Raw genomic sequence first — 18153 nt, forward strand, 5'->3', positions numbered from 1 at the left:
TGTGCCTGGCCCTTTTAGCAAGCTAGAAAATAAAAATAATGGTTATCTGTGCAAGAATTAAATCTGATGCATCTCCCTAACAGCATGTGGAATGAGCAAAATCAGTAATGATAGGGAATTTTAATCTGTTTAAAGAAACAGCATGGGGAAGGGGATGCATGGCTATGTGCATCCAGCAGGGCTGTGGAAAGCAGGCACAGTTCCAGAACTGGGGGCTCTGCCGGGGGTAGGAGAGGATGGGGACCATGCCTGGGGAGGTGAGCCCATGGGTGCCAGCTGGAGAGAGCAAGTGAGAGTGGGGCAATGAGGGACATTGGCTGGAGAATGCTGAGGAGGTGACGGAGGGGCTGGAGTCAGCCCACATCTCAGGGATGGGGGCTCTTCTCTCACCCGAAATATTTTCTTCCCCCCATTTCCTTCTCCAACCAGTCAAACTCTTTCCTGGTTTTGCTCTTTTTAAAAAATATTGTCCCTTTTCTCTCATATCTATTTCCCTCTTTCCATCCCCAATCAGACCCAAGAAACCCAGGCATATGCCTGAGTGTGCCTGGCCAGGGGTTTCACCATGCAGCAGCAACGCATCAAGTGGAAACACACAACGGAGCCTGTTTTTTTCAGTGAAACAGCTCTATTTGTGCCATGTCAGCGGCTGACAGTTTTTCAGGGGCTCGGCAGTGCTGCCGGAGCTGCTGGTGGGTGGCAGGATCCTGGCGGGAGGCGAGCCTGACCCCAGGCTGCTGAGCTGCCACTCTCCCTGACACTTTTTATATTATTCTTATTATCCCGAGCTCTGTAATGCGCCCGCCACCCGCTGCCTGCTGAACCACTTCTCTCCAGCGCATTACACCCTTCCCACCAGGGGTCTGGGTTTATTATGGCTATATTCCTCACGGCTGCTTGGTTTTTCTCCCCTCTGCCCAGTGGGGAGCTAAGAGGGAACTGGGGCACAAGAGGCACCTCCTGAAAATTGCTGCCGTCATTGCAGCATCCACTCCTGCCCAGAGAGCAGCTCTTCCACATCTCCTGAGCATCACCTGCACCGACACCACTGGTTTTAGTGAGGCTCCATGCACACTTACTGGGTGCTCCAGTCCTACCAGCATCTCCCCACACACAGCGCATCCTTGGTTTCATCAGTATCTGAAACTTGAAGAGGCTCTAGATGCCTCAGGAGTATTTTTCATGGGTAAATAGACCCATTTACCTCTGTGTCACTGGCTCAGCTCCAGCCCTGGGTCAATAGAGACAGAAAGTCATTGCCAACTGATGAATGCCTGCCAGGGAATAAAGCATTGGTCTTAGTCTAGTTATGAGGAGACAGATGTCCACATCACAGCCGCTCCTGTCACAACCACTGCTAACCAGCAGCCTCCACCAAGGTGAGAAGATTTCCTTGCCGTGAAGAAAAATCCAAGTGCCTACAGGTGTGAGTATTTCTGGGAGCATCTTCTTCACTGCCTTGTGCCTTCAACAGAACAAAGCCCGCAGCTGGTTTTCTTCAAGTTATTGCTGGGGTCTCACCAGCACATGATCGGGACCCTCCCCATCACCAGTTTCTGCTAGGAATCAGCCCTGGCTGGGGCACAGGCACTTCAGAGAAGCCCTGACTGGTTTGGGGAGAAACACATCATCTCCAGGACCTTCCCCCTGCCTCTTTCCACGGATGCTTTACTCATGGAAAAATGTCAAAACCCACTGAAACATGGCCTTGGTATAAGATCAGAAATAGACTTCAGTATTTGCAGTAATGTTTCCAGGTCTCACGTTTAGATGTTTAAGAAGCCCAATGATGAGCATGTGTTGGGCTTCCCAGCTGATCGTCATCCTTCATTTAGAAACTGGTGCACATCTTTGTAGGCCAGTACAGCTCATTGAAATTCCAATATTTCATCCTTCAGAAGGAAAAGCCAGTGATCTGAGCAGAAACCAACCTGCAACCATCTCCCTGTTGTGTTAGTTGAGTGCAGACACTGAAGAGCTCCCAGACGCTACTGAAGAGACAGCTGGTGCCCCAAAAGCTCCAGCTTCGACCCCAGATGTACGGGGCCTCCTTACTGCAGGACTTGGGTCCCTCTAGCACTGGTCCACATGCTCCATGTGTCCTCTGTGGGCACTGCAATGGAAAGGAGGTGGTGATGGAGAGAAGCCAGGAGAGAAACCAGCAGGTGATGGACGAGGTGGGGGTAGTGGCACAGAGGGGAAGAGGCTGGAAACACAAGAACATCCTTGAGGAGCCACCATGGCCAGCCTTGCTTCATGGAGCCAAGGGAAGAGATGGCCCCACTTTGCCACACAGCCAGGGGGACAGATCCTGCCAGAAATAAGGCCCTTGTTACTATGGTGATTAACATTGCCTTGCAAATACAATCATGCGCTACAAGATGGCTGTGACAGCAGTGGGCGAGCAGACAGGCAAGAGGCAGTATCAACAGCACCAACAGTCCCAGGTGCCCCAAGCCACCCCAGTGGGGACAGTGCAGAAGAGACCTCTGGCAGCATCCCTCCTCCAGCCCCCAAACTGACACAGCTCAGAGGCTCCAACTGACAGGCAGGTTTAATTGAATGTTTCTCCCTTTACATTTCCCTTTCCGGCAAATAAAACTGGAGTAAGATAAAAATATATGATGCTTAAAGGGGACACTGCCAGGGAATTTTTATCGGTTTTAATTTGCGTTTTACTCTTCGTTTGTTTGCACTGTCTCTCTGTGGCTGGAAAATAGCATTTTTTAATTTTTCCTTCCTGACTTTTGTCATGTTTCCAGCCAGAAACTAGTGATCAGAGCCCTTATCCCACCGCTGATCCCTGTGCAAATCACCAAGGCCGGCTGGGCTGCTCCCATACCCACAGAGTGGGGTGCAGGTAACTCCTGCAAATTGCATCAGGCTGATGTGGTTTGTCCCAACCTTGTGATTATTATAGCAAGCCTGAAGACTTAATTTATACCTCAGCTCCCGGAATTAACAGCTGGAAGGAGGATATTAGCTCTTGTTTAAAAGTCCCAATTCCTGAGAGATTCCAGCTACTCTGCCCCATAAATTTTGACAGAATTTATTGCTCTCAGTCCCATCATGACCCAAAGGTGGAAATTCCAGGCACTGGTTTCCTTCTCAGGACAAACCAATGCCAAGCTAGAAATAGTCTAGAAATCTCCACAGCCTTTACCTACACCACCAGGACAAGTCCAATTTTCCTCCTCCCTGCCCAGCCCCTGCTAATTTCCCCAGCCACTGTGATAAATGACTGTGCTGGCAAAGTGACATCTTTCTAATCTGTTCCAATACAGATGGGTCCCACTGCAGGGAGAGAAATCCCCCAGTGAAGTCTGACTGGGAGAGAAACCACTGCACTGGGAGCTGGGCCGATGGGAGGGGGATCATTGCATCTTCCTCTGCTTATTCATCCCCACCCACCCCATTAAAGCTTTGGGACCTTCAGGGTTTGTGTGAAGGAAGGGAAAGAAAAGGGGGTGCAGGGAATTAGGTGCTGGTCAGGTGTTTATCTCCACGGGAAGCACCATAAGCCTGGCTGGGGATGGGGAGATGGAGCACAGGCATCTTGCCCTGCCAGAAACCACCACCTTTCCTGATAAAGAAACCATCTCCATCTTTCTCTGAAAAGCTGGATGGAGAGGGGCAGCTCCTGGTGCCTCTCACCACAAGCTTGGCAAGCACCAGCTGAAGCAGTAGCTGGGGCTTTCCAGGGTAAGGGTATAAAAGGCTTCATGCTGCTGCTGTTTCAGTGTGTGCGCCTGGCAGCCTGCAAACACGTGCTTAGGAGGGAAGGTCACTGCAGGTAGACACCTGCCCACTCTGGTTAGGTGACACCAAAGACAGACAACAAGGGGTCAAGCAGCAGGAAGGCTATTTGGGAAGAAAAACAGCACATGATAGCAAACCCAGGGATTTGGATGGACACAGTGAGCTCATGTCTCTCCTTTTTAACTGGTCTCCCCTAGGGGAAACTGCCACCAACGCCTGCAAGGTGAAAGAGCCACGATGGTGCCTGCATCAAGAGCAGACAGGAGAGACCCTGGGGCTGCTTGTCACCCACCCCTGGGAGTCACAGCAGGGTCTGGCAGTGGGCTACACTTGGACCCGGCTGCCTGTCCCACATGGCTCCATCCCAATTATTTCTCCTGTCAAAATTTCACCCCTTCTTCCTCACAATCAAATACCTTCCTCCCACCAGCCCCCAGCAGACGTTGCCCCCACAACAGCCCCAGTGCTCACACGGCTCAGCTCTGAAGAAAGGACACTTCAGCCCTCACCAGGATGCTGTCCTGGCTGGGATGGGCTGCCAGGGACATGCCCTCCATCATTAGGCCACCTCCCCTCTCTTCCCCCTGCATCGTGATGTAAACATGCTCATCCCGCCCTCCCCAGCCACACGTCCCACCTCCAGCCACCACTAGTAGTCCGAAACTACTAAAAGACCAGCCCAGTCAGACCCCCAGCACAGCAGGACCCCCCTGATTTCCTTCCCTGAAGCAGGGGTGGGCTGGAGCCCAGGCAGCCTCCTGCTTGGGCAAGAGATGGAGAGCACCGAGGCACCAGGAGCCCTGGGCTGGCAAGGGCCCTTCCTGGGGCGGGATGGATCTGCCAGGGCTGTTCCCATTCCCACTCCCCATTTTCCGGGGGGGGGTGCTGCCAGGCAGCGCGGGGCGGGGGGGGTCGGGGAGCGCTCACACTAGCTTGGAGGGAAGATCCCTCCCAAATCAGCACGGGTGCCAGACCACGGAGGCGGGGGGGGTGGGGATCAGCCCCCAGGGTCCCCATCGCTGCTTCGCCCTAGGAGGGACAAGTGCCCGGGCTGGCAGCAGAGCCGTGCCTGTCCCCTGCACATCCCCGGAGCACGGGCAGCCCTCGGAGCTGGACTCCTTCCCAGGCCGCCGAGGGGCGAGTCCCCCCGGCCCGGCGGTTGGGGCTCACCCGGGAGCCCCACACACACCCCCCCACACCCCCCCGCCGCCCCCGGCCGGGCCGGCGAGCGCGGTGCGCTAGTGCCACCTCCTGGGCTGCCGCCGCAGACGGCGGCTCCCCGGGCCCTGCCCGCTGCCTGCCCGCACCCCTGCCCGCTGCCGAGCGGGGCAGGCACCCCCTGCGGGTCCCCAGGGCCCCCCCTCCTCCCGCCCTGCCCTGAACCTCAGCCGGCTCCCGCCTGCCGGCCCAGAGTCTTGGGCTGGGTTTAGTGGTCTAGCTGGTGCTTGGTGAGAATTTCTTCAAGCAGGCACTATCACAAGCTCCCCAGGACCAAGCCCAGCTCGGTCACAGCCTGGCTAGCTCCTGAGATCTTGCTGGACACCCGAAGTCAGCCTGAGTAATCATCACAGCTCACCACCACTTCCCTGGACACCCCAAGGGCTTGCTCCAGCCCTCTCCATGCCCTCAGAGGGTTCCCTGCTCACACAGCAGGGAACTTGCTCCTTGAAAATACATCAGTCAATATTTATCTAGCATTAAGGGCCGGTTCCTCTAACTGACAAGCCCTGGAGAAGCCGGTGAGCCTGCTGGCTCCAAATCACAGTTCAGTTCCTCTTCCAAAATACCCTAAATCCAGGCTAAAAATAAATGGACTTTATCGATTTCCTTTTTTAAACTAATGCTGGGGAGTGATGTGTTCGGTGCTCAAAGAAGAGCAAAGGGTATTAGTCACAGAGAAGTACAGTTACAGGAGTCCAACCCCCCCCCGGGGGGGGGTAAATAAAGCCCATCTCACACCAGGCCCTTTGCACAAGGCCCGGAGAAAGCAGCAGGTGAGCTGTGGGCCTGGCCCACGGGTTAGCCCATGGTCCAGTGTCGCTGCAAGATCCCAGCAGAGACACAGGCCCCCCATCGCTGCCCAGGGTCACCCTAGAAGGTTGCTTTCTTGAAGATTTATAAGCCCATCTCCATGCAGAGGCTGCATGTGAAGTGCCCAAGCAGGAACACCCTGAAGTAGCACCAAGTCAACAGAGAGGAGACGCTTGCTCACCACGCTGCAGACATATCCTGGTCCTGAAAGGACAAGGTACTGCAGGAGAGATGTGCTGGGCAAAGCAGACAGCTGGGTAGGGGATGCAGCCCCTCTGCCAGGGCAGGCAGGGCTGAGGGCAGCAGGCAGCATCAGACCAACGCATCCATGGTGAAAAGGGGCAAGGACTGAAGGCACCTGAGCTTAAACACAGCCTGGGGCAGAGGGAGTGGGTGAGAGCCCAGATGGGGTTTGTCAGGTCAATTAGCACTCAGGGCCCTGAAACTCTGTGAAGAACTGTTTGTCTCCTTAAATTAACAATATCACAAGCCTCTGCCATATAAAGTCTGTTTTGTCTGTAGTTGTAAAGAGACAAGAGAAAGGCTTGGGAGGCAGCAACCCCAACTCCCCACCACATTCTCAGCTCCCTGCATCCTCTTCCTCCCCAACGTCATTCCCTCACCATGAGAACGGGCATGCCAGACCTACCAGACCCCATGACGTCCCTCCCTACTCCCCTGGGTGAGCCCAACCACAGAGATATTGCACATCTGCCCAGCTCTTTAAAACTACAGTCACAAGGTTTGCATCGCTTTCTCCCTGAGCAAGTAGAGAGAAAAACCTCCCCAAGGTGACCGCTGCCTGCACAGCATGTATGTGTCGAGGCAGGAGAGGTTCCAGCCTGGCTGAAAAAGCACGCAGCTGATGTCCCCACTCCTGGGGGAATGGGCGCATGGCCAAGGTTGGGGACCTGCCACCCCAGGCCAGATCCACCCAGCACCTCCAGCCGGAGCATTGCTTTGGCCAGGTCAGATCCACAGGCTCTGCATTGTTTCTTATTAAAATCCCTCCAGCACTTGGTAAGGCAGATGCTGAGAAGCTAAATCCCAACAGCATTCATGAATGCACTCCCTCCTGCCAGCACCGGATGGGATATTCCTTCCAGACGCTCACGGCACGCTCCAAGCACTCTTGCTGTTCTCCTCCCTCAGACGGACTCGCTTCCCCAGCTGCAGCCCCTCACAGACATCGAGAACCCCCATCCTTGCTCTGTGGGTGGCCAAACCCCTCCTCTGCCGGTGGTGGGCAGTGGGGTGGGAGCACCAGACTGGTATAAAGCCCAGCCAGGGTGTGGGATGTTGTGTTAGGGGGAAAAGCCAAGCACAGAAGCTGAGCTCTGCCTATTAAAGGGTGCATGGGGTGTCCTCTCCCTGCAGGTGAACACCAGCTCTCAGTCGCTTGAATATCAAACAGAGCAGGCAGTGATCTTGGAAGGGTTCTCTAGAGATTTATCTTGTCCTGTGTTATTTGCACAGAGGCTGCAGGACAGAGGAGACAGCAAAGAGCAGCCCATGAAATAGATGCCACGGACAGCTTTGCCCGTGCCAAGCAAACAGGGCACAGTGCGTCCCAGGGAAAGGGCTCCCGGCGTGGCCAGCCCATGCTGGGCTTGGATGTGGTGGACGAAGTGGGGCTCCCACAAGCGATGAGGTGGCTAACAGGTGCCCAGCAGCCCTCCACACCTCCCTCTACACCAGCTGCCCTGGAAACACATCCTAAATAAAAGCTGGGCTTGGATAAATAAATGTGTCCGGAGGCGGGCTGGCCAGCCAGCAGTGAGAGGAGGCGGGAGAGCAGCCCTGCACCCGGAGGGACAGAGACCATGGCTGCCTCAAACAGCAGCCCACCGGGCTGCAGAGGAATGAAAGAATTTAACTCTTTTTATTTTCCCCCCAGCCCTTCTCGAAGCACCCCCCAGCAGGCACCCCAAGGCTGTAGCTCCCCACCTGCCCCAGCAGCCAGGTTTCCCAGTGATGGGCACTCACCAAAGGGCGAGGGCAGCTCCCTGCTGCCTGCAAACAGAGGTGGGGGCACCCAGGCATCGGCTCCCCACGCTGGCCATGGGCAAGTCCTGGTTGGAGCTGCCTTTTGAGGGGGAAGCATGTGGGTCCCTCCCCAGCAGTACGGGCACCAGAGCGGGTTTCAGTGCAGAGCCAGGCTGCCAGCCCTGCCTGAGCTCCTGAAGAGCGAAGGCACCTCTCCACGCTGGCTCTGCCCCTCCACTGCTCGGCCAGATGTTGGCTTGGAAAGGGAAAAACAAATCCCCAACTGCTGCCAGGGCCTGGCTGAGGGATAGCAAATGTGCTGGCCAGACGCAGGGCATGGGGCTGAGCTCAGGGGCTCCAGTGAGGGGCCGGCCCAAGCAGCCTGCGGCAGGAGCACATGGGCTGCCACGGGGACTTGGTGGGGACATTTCTCTGGATAACACAAGAGGTTTCAACCAGAGGCTATAATTTCCTTATTGGAGGGGAAAAAAATCATAATAATAAAAAAAGCAGTGAAGGTTTCACTCCGTCCTTGCCATGGCCAGGTTTGTCTCCGATATTTTCCCACCAGCCTCGTCCCATTCAGTGCCAGGTGACACTGAAGCCAGCGTAGGCAGCAAGTGACAATCCCTGCTGCCACCGGGGCGTGTCCTGCTGCTGGGGCAGGGAAAACCCCACCTGCAGAGGCAGGAGCCGGCCAGCAAGCATCCCATGGTGGAGGATGCTCAGGGTGCTTGGAGCCACCTTCTCCTTGCACAAGCTGTACTTGCTACCCTTGCTCGAGGCTGATGTTCCCCTGACAAATGATGGCTCGTACCCGGTGCCACAGGGAGCAAAGCAAACCTGAAGATAGGGACCCAGGAGCAAAGCCAGTGATGCTTGTTGGGGTGTTGGAAGTGGTCCTGGGGGGTTGGAGGCAGTCCTGGTGCATCCTGCCAGAGAGGAGAGTGGGACCTCCCTTGCCAAGTGGGCAGGAGAGAAGTGGACGCATCCAGCCTGCCTGTTACCCGTGAATAATGATGGAGACAGTCGAGATCAAACATCCATCCGAAGGGCCAAGCCCTGCATGCCTCTATCCCTCAATCAGCCCTTAACAAGACAAGGAGAGGGGGACTGCTGAGGACAGACAGAAAGCAACGCAACACAGAGGTCCTCAGTAGACCTTGAGATAAAGAGCAAGAAAGGGAATACTTGGCAAAATTGAATCTGTACAAATCAGCAAGTCTGGATAATATGTAACCCCCAGACTAAATAGAATTAGCTAATGAACTTACTGAGCCCCTGACAATTACTCATAAAAAGTTACTGAGAAGACAGCACATCCCAGGTTTATTTAATGTCTTTATTAATGATCTGAAAGCAACAGTAAACAACAAATTAATTATGTTTGCAGATGACTGTAAGCTGGAAGGTGTTCCAAACACTGCCAAAGACAGCAAAGTCACACCAAGGGCCCTAAAGAGATTGGAAATAAACCAGCAGGAAACAATCCACACGTAATCCATCAGTGAAACACAGCGCAGGGGAAAAGGGACCTGAAATACAGACATCCAAGAAGAAGGAGGGGTGTGCTGTGCAAAATCCAAGTAGGAGGCTGGGAGCAGCTTTGGAAGGGGATGGAGAGTTGGGAGACGAGCTACACCGTGAGGAGGGAGAGCCCTGAAACCCGCCGGGGCTCTGCAGGGTGAGGAGCAGGGACTCAGGCTGGGTGGGATGCTGCATCTCCAGAGGATTGTGACCTTGTCTTGAACATGTGCGGCATCGGCTTTGCACCAGTGGGAGAAGGTGGAAATCTCTTTTCCCAGTGCCATGCTAGCATGGTTGCACTGTTACGAACTCCAAGGGCTGAGGATCATCCTGACTGACTTTAGTCTTGCTGAGAGAGGTCCGAGGTTTAGAGAGCTGCTTCGGCAGGTGACAGGGAAGGGCTCACGGTGGCAGGCAGGCCAGCTTGCCAGCGGTTACAGCCAGGGATGGGTAACACGGCTTTGGGACCAAGTCACTCATCTGGGTCTGCATGGACACCAGGAGCTGGTTTTGCTTCCCCAAAAGTGCCTGGTGCTGGGAGAGCCATGGATGCCCCGCTTCGCCCAGAGCAGGCGGTGCCTCCGGAGCCACCCTGTGTCGGGCTCCTTCCCCTCTCCGTGGCGGCAGCAGCCGCTCCTCCCTCGCCTCGCCCCAGCAGGAACAAGGGTGCTTTGAGCAGTGGGTGGGCGGGGGCCTCTAGCCCTTTAAGAGAAAAAACTAACTTTGTAATCTGAGCGAATTCCTCCTTTCTGACAGGCGGGAGAAGTTAGGAGTCCCTCCCTCGCTCCGCTTTATTAAATATAGTAGTAGCAGCAGCCCTGCCTGGACAGGCGCGGGCGGAGGCTGTGTTGTGCCCGGAGCGTGAGCCGCTGCCCCAGCCCCGGGGGACACCATGGGTGCCCGAGGTGGCATTGCCACCCTGCTGCTGCTGCTGGCCTGCCAGCCCCAGCCCCTCCGCGCGGGACCCCCGGCCGGAGGTAAGCCCCGTCCCGCCAGCCCACCCGAGGGATGGAGCGGTGAGAAACGGGGGGATAAAACCGGGCTTTGGGTGCGTGGGGTGGGCTGGGAGGGATGGGGACCCAGCGGGGAGCGGTGTGGGCACCCATGGGTGCAGGCTGTCCCTCCCCGAGGTGTGGGGGGCCCCTCGCCAAGCTGGCAGGAGCAAGCAGAGGCAGCTGCCTGTTTTCGGGCAGGGTGTTTTGGGCAGGGTGCCCTGCAGGGAAAGCTGAGGGAGGGAGTGGGGCTGCTCACTCACGGTGGCTCTCAGGGTGCTGCTGTGTACCCCGGCTGTGTCTGATGCTTTCCCCAGGGGCACACACGAGCGTGGTGCTGGGTGGGATGGGGCTCGCTCCCTGCACCCATGCAGGAGCTGCAGGGCTTTGGTCTGTGCCGTGGGCAGCCCGCAGGAGGAAGGCACCTTCCCCACTCTGCCAAAGCCCTGTGCCATGGGGACGGGGCACCGGCACGTCCTGCAGCCCCCACAGGGAGAGCCAGCCCTCCCTGCCCATGTTTGGCCTTGCCACAGTAGCTGTCTGTGAGGGCAGCCCCCCTCATCTGAGGTGCTGGTGGGAAGGACAGGGCTGGACAGCATTTGACAGGGGGGGTGTGTGTCACTTCTGGGCTCTGTTCCATCCATCTGTCCCGTGTGCACCCGGAGTGGTTGGGTGTCTGGGGTGAGGGACTCACCTCTCCTGCTGGCACAGCCCGAGGGGTGCAGGATCACCCCTCGAGTGATGGGGCACCAGGGACCACCCGGGGCTGAGGGTCTTCCCCAGGAGAAGGAGCCATGATGCTGCAGAACAGGCTAGCCCCGGGCAGTGGGGAGGGCAGGGGACACTGGCTGCTGCAGAGGGACAGAGCCGGGCACGGAGCAGAGCAGGTGATCCATATCCAGTTTTCCCCAAGAGGTGGCCAGGTTTGACCACACAGCTCTTGGCACTGTGGTGTGTCCTGCCTCAGCATCCCAACAGCCGTCCCGCAGCCCTGGTCCCACCCTGCGCCTCCCTCCCTGCGCCTTCTGCCTCCTGCTCCCTCCCCTGCTCCGGGATGCTTGTACCTGCAATGGTCCGAGCCTCGGGCTCTGCAGGGCCTGGACATGCATCTCATCCTGCCCAGGACAGGTCTGCGCCTTAGCCTGACCCTCCAAGCTGCGCCCAGGGTCTAACTGACCATTTGCACTGGGTGAGCGGCATCTGCAGCTTCAGAAATGAAGGGAATTTTAAAAGCACTTTTTTTTTTTTTTTTCCTAACTCACCCCCCCAAAAAAATATAGCACCTCACTGAGCTGTTTCTTTTCCCCTGTGGACACTGGGGCTCCGGCCAGCAGTGGGGCAGGAGCTTGCTCCAAGCAGTTTCCAAAGGAATTACTGACCACCTCTGACCCTTTGCTCCCCAACACCTTCTGCATCCAAGCCTGTGTTAGTGCGAGGAGGAGGAGGAGGATGATCCCAGAGCCCAGCTTTGTGGCCCTCAGCACCTGCAGGGTCCCTGCAGGTCCCTTGTTGTTCCTGTTCCCTCCCCAGTGAACAGGTGGCCTCCGGGACATGTTCCTCTCTTTCCCTCAGGCCTTGTTCCTTCTTTTTTTTCCATGCACCAAAATATGAGGACGCCTGGCAAGCTGAGTGGAAAAAAATCCCTTTTGTTAATGAACAAAGTGGTCTTCTTCCAGCCTTGACCTTTCCATCCCGGGCAGGGATTTCACCACACAGAACCATTGCCCGCTCGGGGTGTCCAGGATGGCTCCAGGGGCTGCCCTGGCTCTCCCAAGCTCCTTTATGGTGAATGGGCTGGAGCAACCCCAAAAACCAGCATGTGGCTTTCACTGGCACCTGCCAACTCCCCCCAAGATTCTCCCCCAAGTAACACTACCCATGGCTGGGCACAGCTCCACAGATCAACCAGCATCCGCCTGGCATAGACCCACGGACCTATGCGAAAGGAAAGGGGTTTTACACCCATTTTCTGATGCTGGGGATTATTTCTCTGCACCCAGCTGAAGCAGACATACCAGCCATGACCCTGGGTCTGGGCACTGGCTTCCCACAGGCTTCCTCCCCTTAGGACCGTTGCTGCTGAGACCAACCAGCGCTGTGCCAGGTGTTCCCACAGGCTGCCTGCCCTGGCACATCCCTTCATCCCCATCAGGGAGAGCCACACCAGCCACCAAGCAGTGCGCCGGGCACGAGGCTGGGGACAAACTCAGTTTTAGGGTGAAGCTTGTGTTTTGTTTTGCCTCCAAGTCCAAGTTCGGGGACCCAGGCTTTCCGCCCATCCCAAAATGGAAAGAGTCACTATGCACATCAGCAAATACAAGATTATATCAAAAAGAAAAAACACTCATAAAACTTGTCCTCTTGACATCTGAGTGTGAAGCTTTAGTAAACTGTTTTTAGACAGCCTGGCTCTCCTCCGGTTCCCAGCGAGGTTACACGCAGGCTGAGCTCCCCCCTCCCCAAAAACCCTTTTGCTGTGGGTTTATAATGAGGAATGTGGGGGGAAGAAGGAATTGGATACGTAGGGTCCCTGTGAACAAAATTCACTGCAAGCTTCCAGCAAGGGGGTGCCAAAAATATGAGCCCCAAGCCTCAGTTGGACCCCTAGCAGCGGTGATGGGGGTCCTGGGGAGGTGAGTGTGACCCTGGCTTGTCCCTGGTTGCCCCATGCAGGGTCCTGGCTCATGGGCAGGGAACGGTGTCTCCCCCAGGGTACCCGGCCAGGACCCCTCCATCCTTATCTGGGGCTATCAGCTCTAGGGAGCTGCCTCAGTTATTCCTCTCCTCCACTTTTGGAAATCCGACCGATTTATTCAAACTTTTTTGTGAATGCGCCACATGTTTTGAGGTCATAGCTCCAAGCAGCTGGAAAAGTTTCCAGCTGATGGGAAAGAACAGGAAAAAGGCTGAAAAGAGGGGAGAATGCAAACTGGTATCGTGGGAATCAGGGAGGAATATTCTCATCTCACTCTTATATTTAGCAACAGAGGGCTGTGGGCAAATATATAATAAGTGCATTCCTCCAAGATCGCAGGACAGGGTTAAGCTCACCCAGAGGAACTAACGTCAGGTTGAAGGCTGGACAGTAACAGGGCTTCAGAGGCGGTAGGCTAACGCTGTCTGTGTGCCTAAATAAAGCTCAAAGCACAGACTGTTCGCAACAGGCGTTGGCTCAGCCCAGCCTCAGCTCCCAGGGGCCGCTCCCTCGGCCTTTTCCAGGTGCCTGGAGGAGCTGGGCTCCAGCTTGTCTCCTTTTTGGGAAGCCAGCCTCTCTGAGCATTAGCATCGCCCCCAGTCTACATCCGGGAAAGTCCTAGAAACTGCTCAGCTCTTATTTGTACACTTCCAGGGTCTTGCCTGGGTGTCCCAGGTCATTTCCACATGCCCCAAGTCACCCTAGCAGGTACAAGGCAGGTCTGCAGGCAGCATGGCCCAGTTTGCAACCGTCCCCTTCTTCACCTCATACCTCCAAACCTCCTGGAGACACGGAGCAAGGAGGGTGCCCAGCAGAGGCCCCTCATTCCCAAACCAGCCCTTCCCCAAGCCATCTCCTTTGTGCCCAGTGCTTGCTCACACATTGTCATGCTGCACATGGATGGGATGCCCCATAGAGTTTTCCTAGGGTAAATGTAACAGAAAAGCTCAGGTCAAGAGAAATGTGTTATGATTTTTCTCCCTGAACTGCTGTGGTGGGAGTGGACATGCCTGCATGATGCTCATTTTACTTGTGAAGTTTGCAAATGGACCCGAGGCTTTTTGTTAATGTGCCACAACCAGAGAACCCACTTTGCTCTGTTGCAAAGCCAAGGCCTGCTTTGCAACGCAGAGCCCAGAGTCAGGGCAGCTCTGGATTCAGCAAAGGTCAGCTTAAAACCAGAGGAGCGGGACTAATGCAGCTCCTCCTGACCCCAGGATGGGGAGAATGCAGGTTTGCTGCTCTGCTTGTCACTTGTAGCTGTTGCTCATCCTCAGGACAGACCAAATAGGGCCTCTGGGCATCCTCCTGCCAACCGTCAGTGAGGTGGGGTGCAGGATGTTTATGCCCTGTGCCCTGGATCCAAGAGGGTGACAAATTCCCATTTTCCATCCTTCCTCCCTGGGTGTGTCGCTTGCGCCAGTTGTACATCGCTCCGTGCAATACCTCTGGGAGCTGCCCTGCGCCCAACGGCTGCTCTTGGCTGCCTGACAGCCGGACAGACAGACAGTAGCAGACAGAAAGCATCCCAGGGAAGGGAGGGTGCTGCCAAAAATTCATGGGAGCGGAGAAAGTCATGGGGCAAACAGCATGGTTTGGAGGTGGCTGGTCCCATCACGTGCCTCCAAGCCAAGGAGAGAGAAAAGTAACATTCTTCCATCACCATGATTCACTGGCTGTTCAAGGAGCCTTCGTGGGCTGTGAGTCAGCTCGGGATGGCCCCCGAGAATCCCTGCTGCTTCTTTTGCCCAAATCTTGGCTTTCTGGTGGTTGTTTTCTCTCCCTACTGTGGGCGGACAGGGGGAAGGTGGGTGAGGAGGGGAGAGGGTCAGAGCCCCCGGTTGCTTGTGATGACATCCTCAGGCTAGTTAATGGATACTCCCCATCTGTTACCATCCTGTAAGCCCCCCCGGTGCTCCCCAGGGCTCAGGCAGAAAGTGATGGGGGGTCAGGAGGCATTTCCCATTCCTTTTCCCAGCCTCTGGCTGGGCTTCAGTCGGCTTCAAGGTTTTCTGCATCCCATCCCACAGAAATTTCTGGGTCCACCAGGGTCATTTCCTCTGGGAGCCGGGGAGGAGAGAGGGAAGTTTTGGCCCGAGGTAGATGTGGCTGAGAAAAGTCTCCTGTCCTGCTCTGCAGCCCTGGGAGGGGATGTGCGTGCCTGCTTCCACACCCCCACAGCCCCACACGGCCAGCTATATGTTCCCCCCGTGCTAGAAATAGAGCAGGCATTTATTTTCTCTATAAACATCAGCCTGCTGCTTGTTTCTCATAAATGGAAAAGCCAGGGGGATAACAGGGGTGGGGAGGGGGAGGCAGGGTAGGGAGGGGGACCTCCAGTGGGGAGGGGAGGGGAGGGGAGGGGAGGGGAGGGGAGGGGAGGGGAGGGGAGGGGAGGGGAGGGGAGGGGAGGGGAGGGGAGAGGAGAGGAGAGGAGAGGAGAGGAGAGGAGAGGAGAGGAGAGGAGAGGAGAGGAGAGGAGAGGAGAGGAGAGGAGAGGAGAGGAGAGGAGAGGAGAGGAGAGGAGAGGAGAGGAGAGGAGAGGAGATTTCAGGTCTAGAAAGGGGGAAAACAGAAAATATTAATTTTCTTTGCAGTTTGAACTGCAAGGCAGACAATGTAGCATGTCAACAGATGAGCAAAAAATATCCTGTTTCCCCTTCCACACTGAAAACACCCCTCCTTGGACATGGAGACACTTTTTTCTGCCTCTCACAGCACCCACATCACCAAAAGACCATCCTGGCCCAGCCCTTGTAGCTCCACAGGGTGCAGGGTGCTGTGGGTGCTGCAAGTACTGTGGGTTCTTCCCTGCCAGCACGACTATAGCCAGATCACCCTGAGCCACACATTTTAAAACCCTGAGGCCAGCGTTGGATGCTGAAATGAATGCCGGCAGGTAGCTCCTGGCAGGGCTTCAGCATCTCCCTCCATGCGCCGCTCATGCCCTTCCTTACCCCCCTCACCCCAACTTTGGCCGATACTCCCCTCCCCCTGCCAAATCTTGGCACTTCAAGAGCCGTTTGACATAAGCAAGGCTGGGAAACGTCTGAGCCTGGGCGGCTGGAGACGGGCCCCTCTCCAGCAGCGGCCGCGCTGTTTGTTGACAGCCGGCAAGGATCTCTCCGGTAACGTCCAGCCGTTCCAGGGATGCCTGTGAGCATCCCCTGGCCAGGCTCTGCTGCTCCTTCCCCCCACCGGGGATGGGGATGAGCTCAGGAACGGGCACCGGCTCCATTGTGTGGGCAGGGACGGGATTCGGTGGGGTGTGTGCCCTGGGCACACCACTTCCCGGTAACCCAGCCTCCAGCCCAGGCTTCCCCCAAGGTCCCCCTGCTCCTCCAGTGCTGGGCTGGCCAGGATTGTCCTCTCGTGTGCCCTCCTGCAGCTCCGCAAACCCTTCCCTTGTCGGGTGGGAAGCAGTGGGTGCAGAGCCACGGTAGGGAAAGCTGTGGGAGCAGGGGCCGGGATGTCCAGGGTGGAGCTGGAAAACCTGCCAGCCGGCAGGAGAGGGGGAGATGGCTTGGGAGAAAGAAAAAGAAAGAAAGAGAAGGGGAAAAAAATAGAACAAAACCCAACTTGGGATGGTTTGGAAACCACGTCCTCTGGGGCTGATACAATATTTCCAGGCCAACTTCTCCTGGCAGCAGGAGCCTGAGTGAGCCTGAGTCATGCTGCAGGGGACAGCACAAAAGCCCCATTGAGCCTCCTGCTTCCCCAAATCCTCCCACTTGTTCCCCTTGCTTTGCTTCCCAGGGCAAAAACTCCAACCACTGCTTCCAGCTCAGACTTATTCCTCAGGTCCCTCTGGAGTCGTTTAGCCTCCTGTCGTTAAAAGCTCTCCCTCCCTGCTCCTGCTTGCGCCAGGCTTCGGGGGTGCTCACCCTGGGGTGCACCCCCCCAGCTCCTCCTAAGAGCACCGTGACCTGTGTAAGGGGGACGCAGCCGATGTGCAGCCAGGGCCGCGGCGGTGCCAGCTCCTTGCCTTCCCCTCCGTGGTTCTGCATCTGGCCGAGCAGGAGAGCGCAGGAAATACCATCAGTTTTAGGGCTGCTTGAATCATTGTAAAACCACGCTGGATAAGCAAGGGCTGGAGCTCCAGAGCTCCAGCCAAGCCTCCTGGACCCCGCTTTATGGCCTCTAGCTATAGCAGCTCCTTCATGCTGCTTCATAAGGTTGGGGAAGGCAGGCAGGAGCAGGCACACACGTTGGGCTGGGGTCGAGGGCTGGCAGGACACAGGGTGATACAGAAAGTCCCCCTCCCAGGCAGCGGAGAATTAGCAGGGGGCATGTTTTCTCCTAACCCCAAAGTCCGTGGGCTGCAAAAAGCCTTTTTTGTTTTTTTTCCTGAAGCTGTCGGGCAGGAGCCAGGGGAAGGCGAGCGGGAGAGCAGCTGGCAGGGAAATGAGGAGAGGAACTGAGTTAATAAACACAGGCGGAGGGTTTCAAAGCGGCGCAGCACAGCCAGAGGTAGGGGTGGATGATCTGCTTCAGGAGGCAGGGGCCAGCAGGATGATAGGGGTGAAGCAGAACACCCCAGCCCAGGGGCTCTCCTCCCGCAGCTGAAACAAGGGTGATGGCCACTTCTGGCTAGCGCTTGGTGGTCAGCAGCCCCAGGGAGGGTGATCGGCCGCAGTTTTTCTGGCAGTTTCCCGGGTCCTGCTTTCCAGCAATCTCTGCTGGCCAGCACTCCTGGAAAGCACCGGCCCCAGCCCCGGGGAGCCCCGCTGCGAGGGAGGGCCAGGTGGAGGGGTGGGAGGCGAGAACCAGGGTTCTTATTCCCACTGCCGAGGCTCCAGCACGCACAGCCCTGGCCTGGGATGTGGGAGCTGCAATCGCTGTCTGGAAGATAAAACCTGGAAGTGGGGATAAAGAGAAAAAGCTCTCCTCCGTGCCGGGAGCTATCACACCAGGGATGGATCTGTGCTGATGAAACCCCACCCCGTAAATCTTGAGGCTGAACCCCAGGAGCAGGAGAGCAGGGAGAGGAATTTCCTGGGACATGGGCTGTTTTCTGGGCTGGTTCTGCCCCGTCCCAAATGCCTGAGCCCATCCTGGAGGCAGCCCCATGGTGCCTGTGGAGGAGGGTCCTGCCAGCATGAGGGGGACCATGGGATGGCCCTGAGGTCCCCACGAGGCATCAGTGCTGTCACTGTAGCCCAA

General features: G+C 56.5%; 1 protein-coding gene across 1 annotated transcript in view; it reads left to right on the forward strand.

Moving 5' to 3' along the window:
- Positions 1-9419: 9419 nt before the first annotated feature.
- The window catches only part of CSPG4 (chondroitin sulfate proteoglycan 4), a 29531-nt gene continuing 20797 nt past the window's right edge, over positions 9420-18153 (forward strand). Inside the window, exon 1 of the mRNA XM_074917328.1 lies at positions 9420-10280. Within this exon, the coding sequence (XP_074773429.1) occupies positions 10196-10280 (85 nt within the window). The 5' untranslated portion in view covers positions 9420-10195. The remainder of the gene's footprint in view (positions 10281-18153) is intronic.

The sequence above is a fragment of the Athene noctua genome, chromosome 13 (assembly GCF_965140245.1).
Source record: "Athene noctua chromosome 13, bAthNoc1.hap1.1, whole genome shotgun sequence".
Classification (NCBI taxonomy): domain Eukaryota; kingdom Metazoa; phylum Chordata; class Aves; order Strigiformes; family Strigidae; genus Athene; species Athene noctua.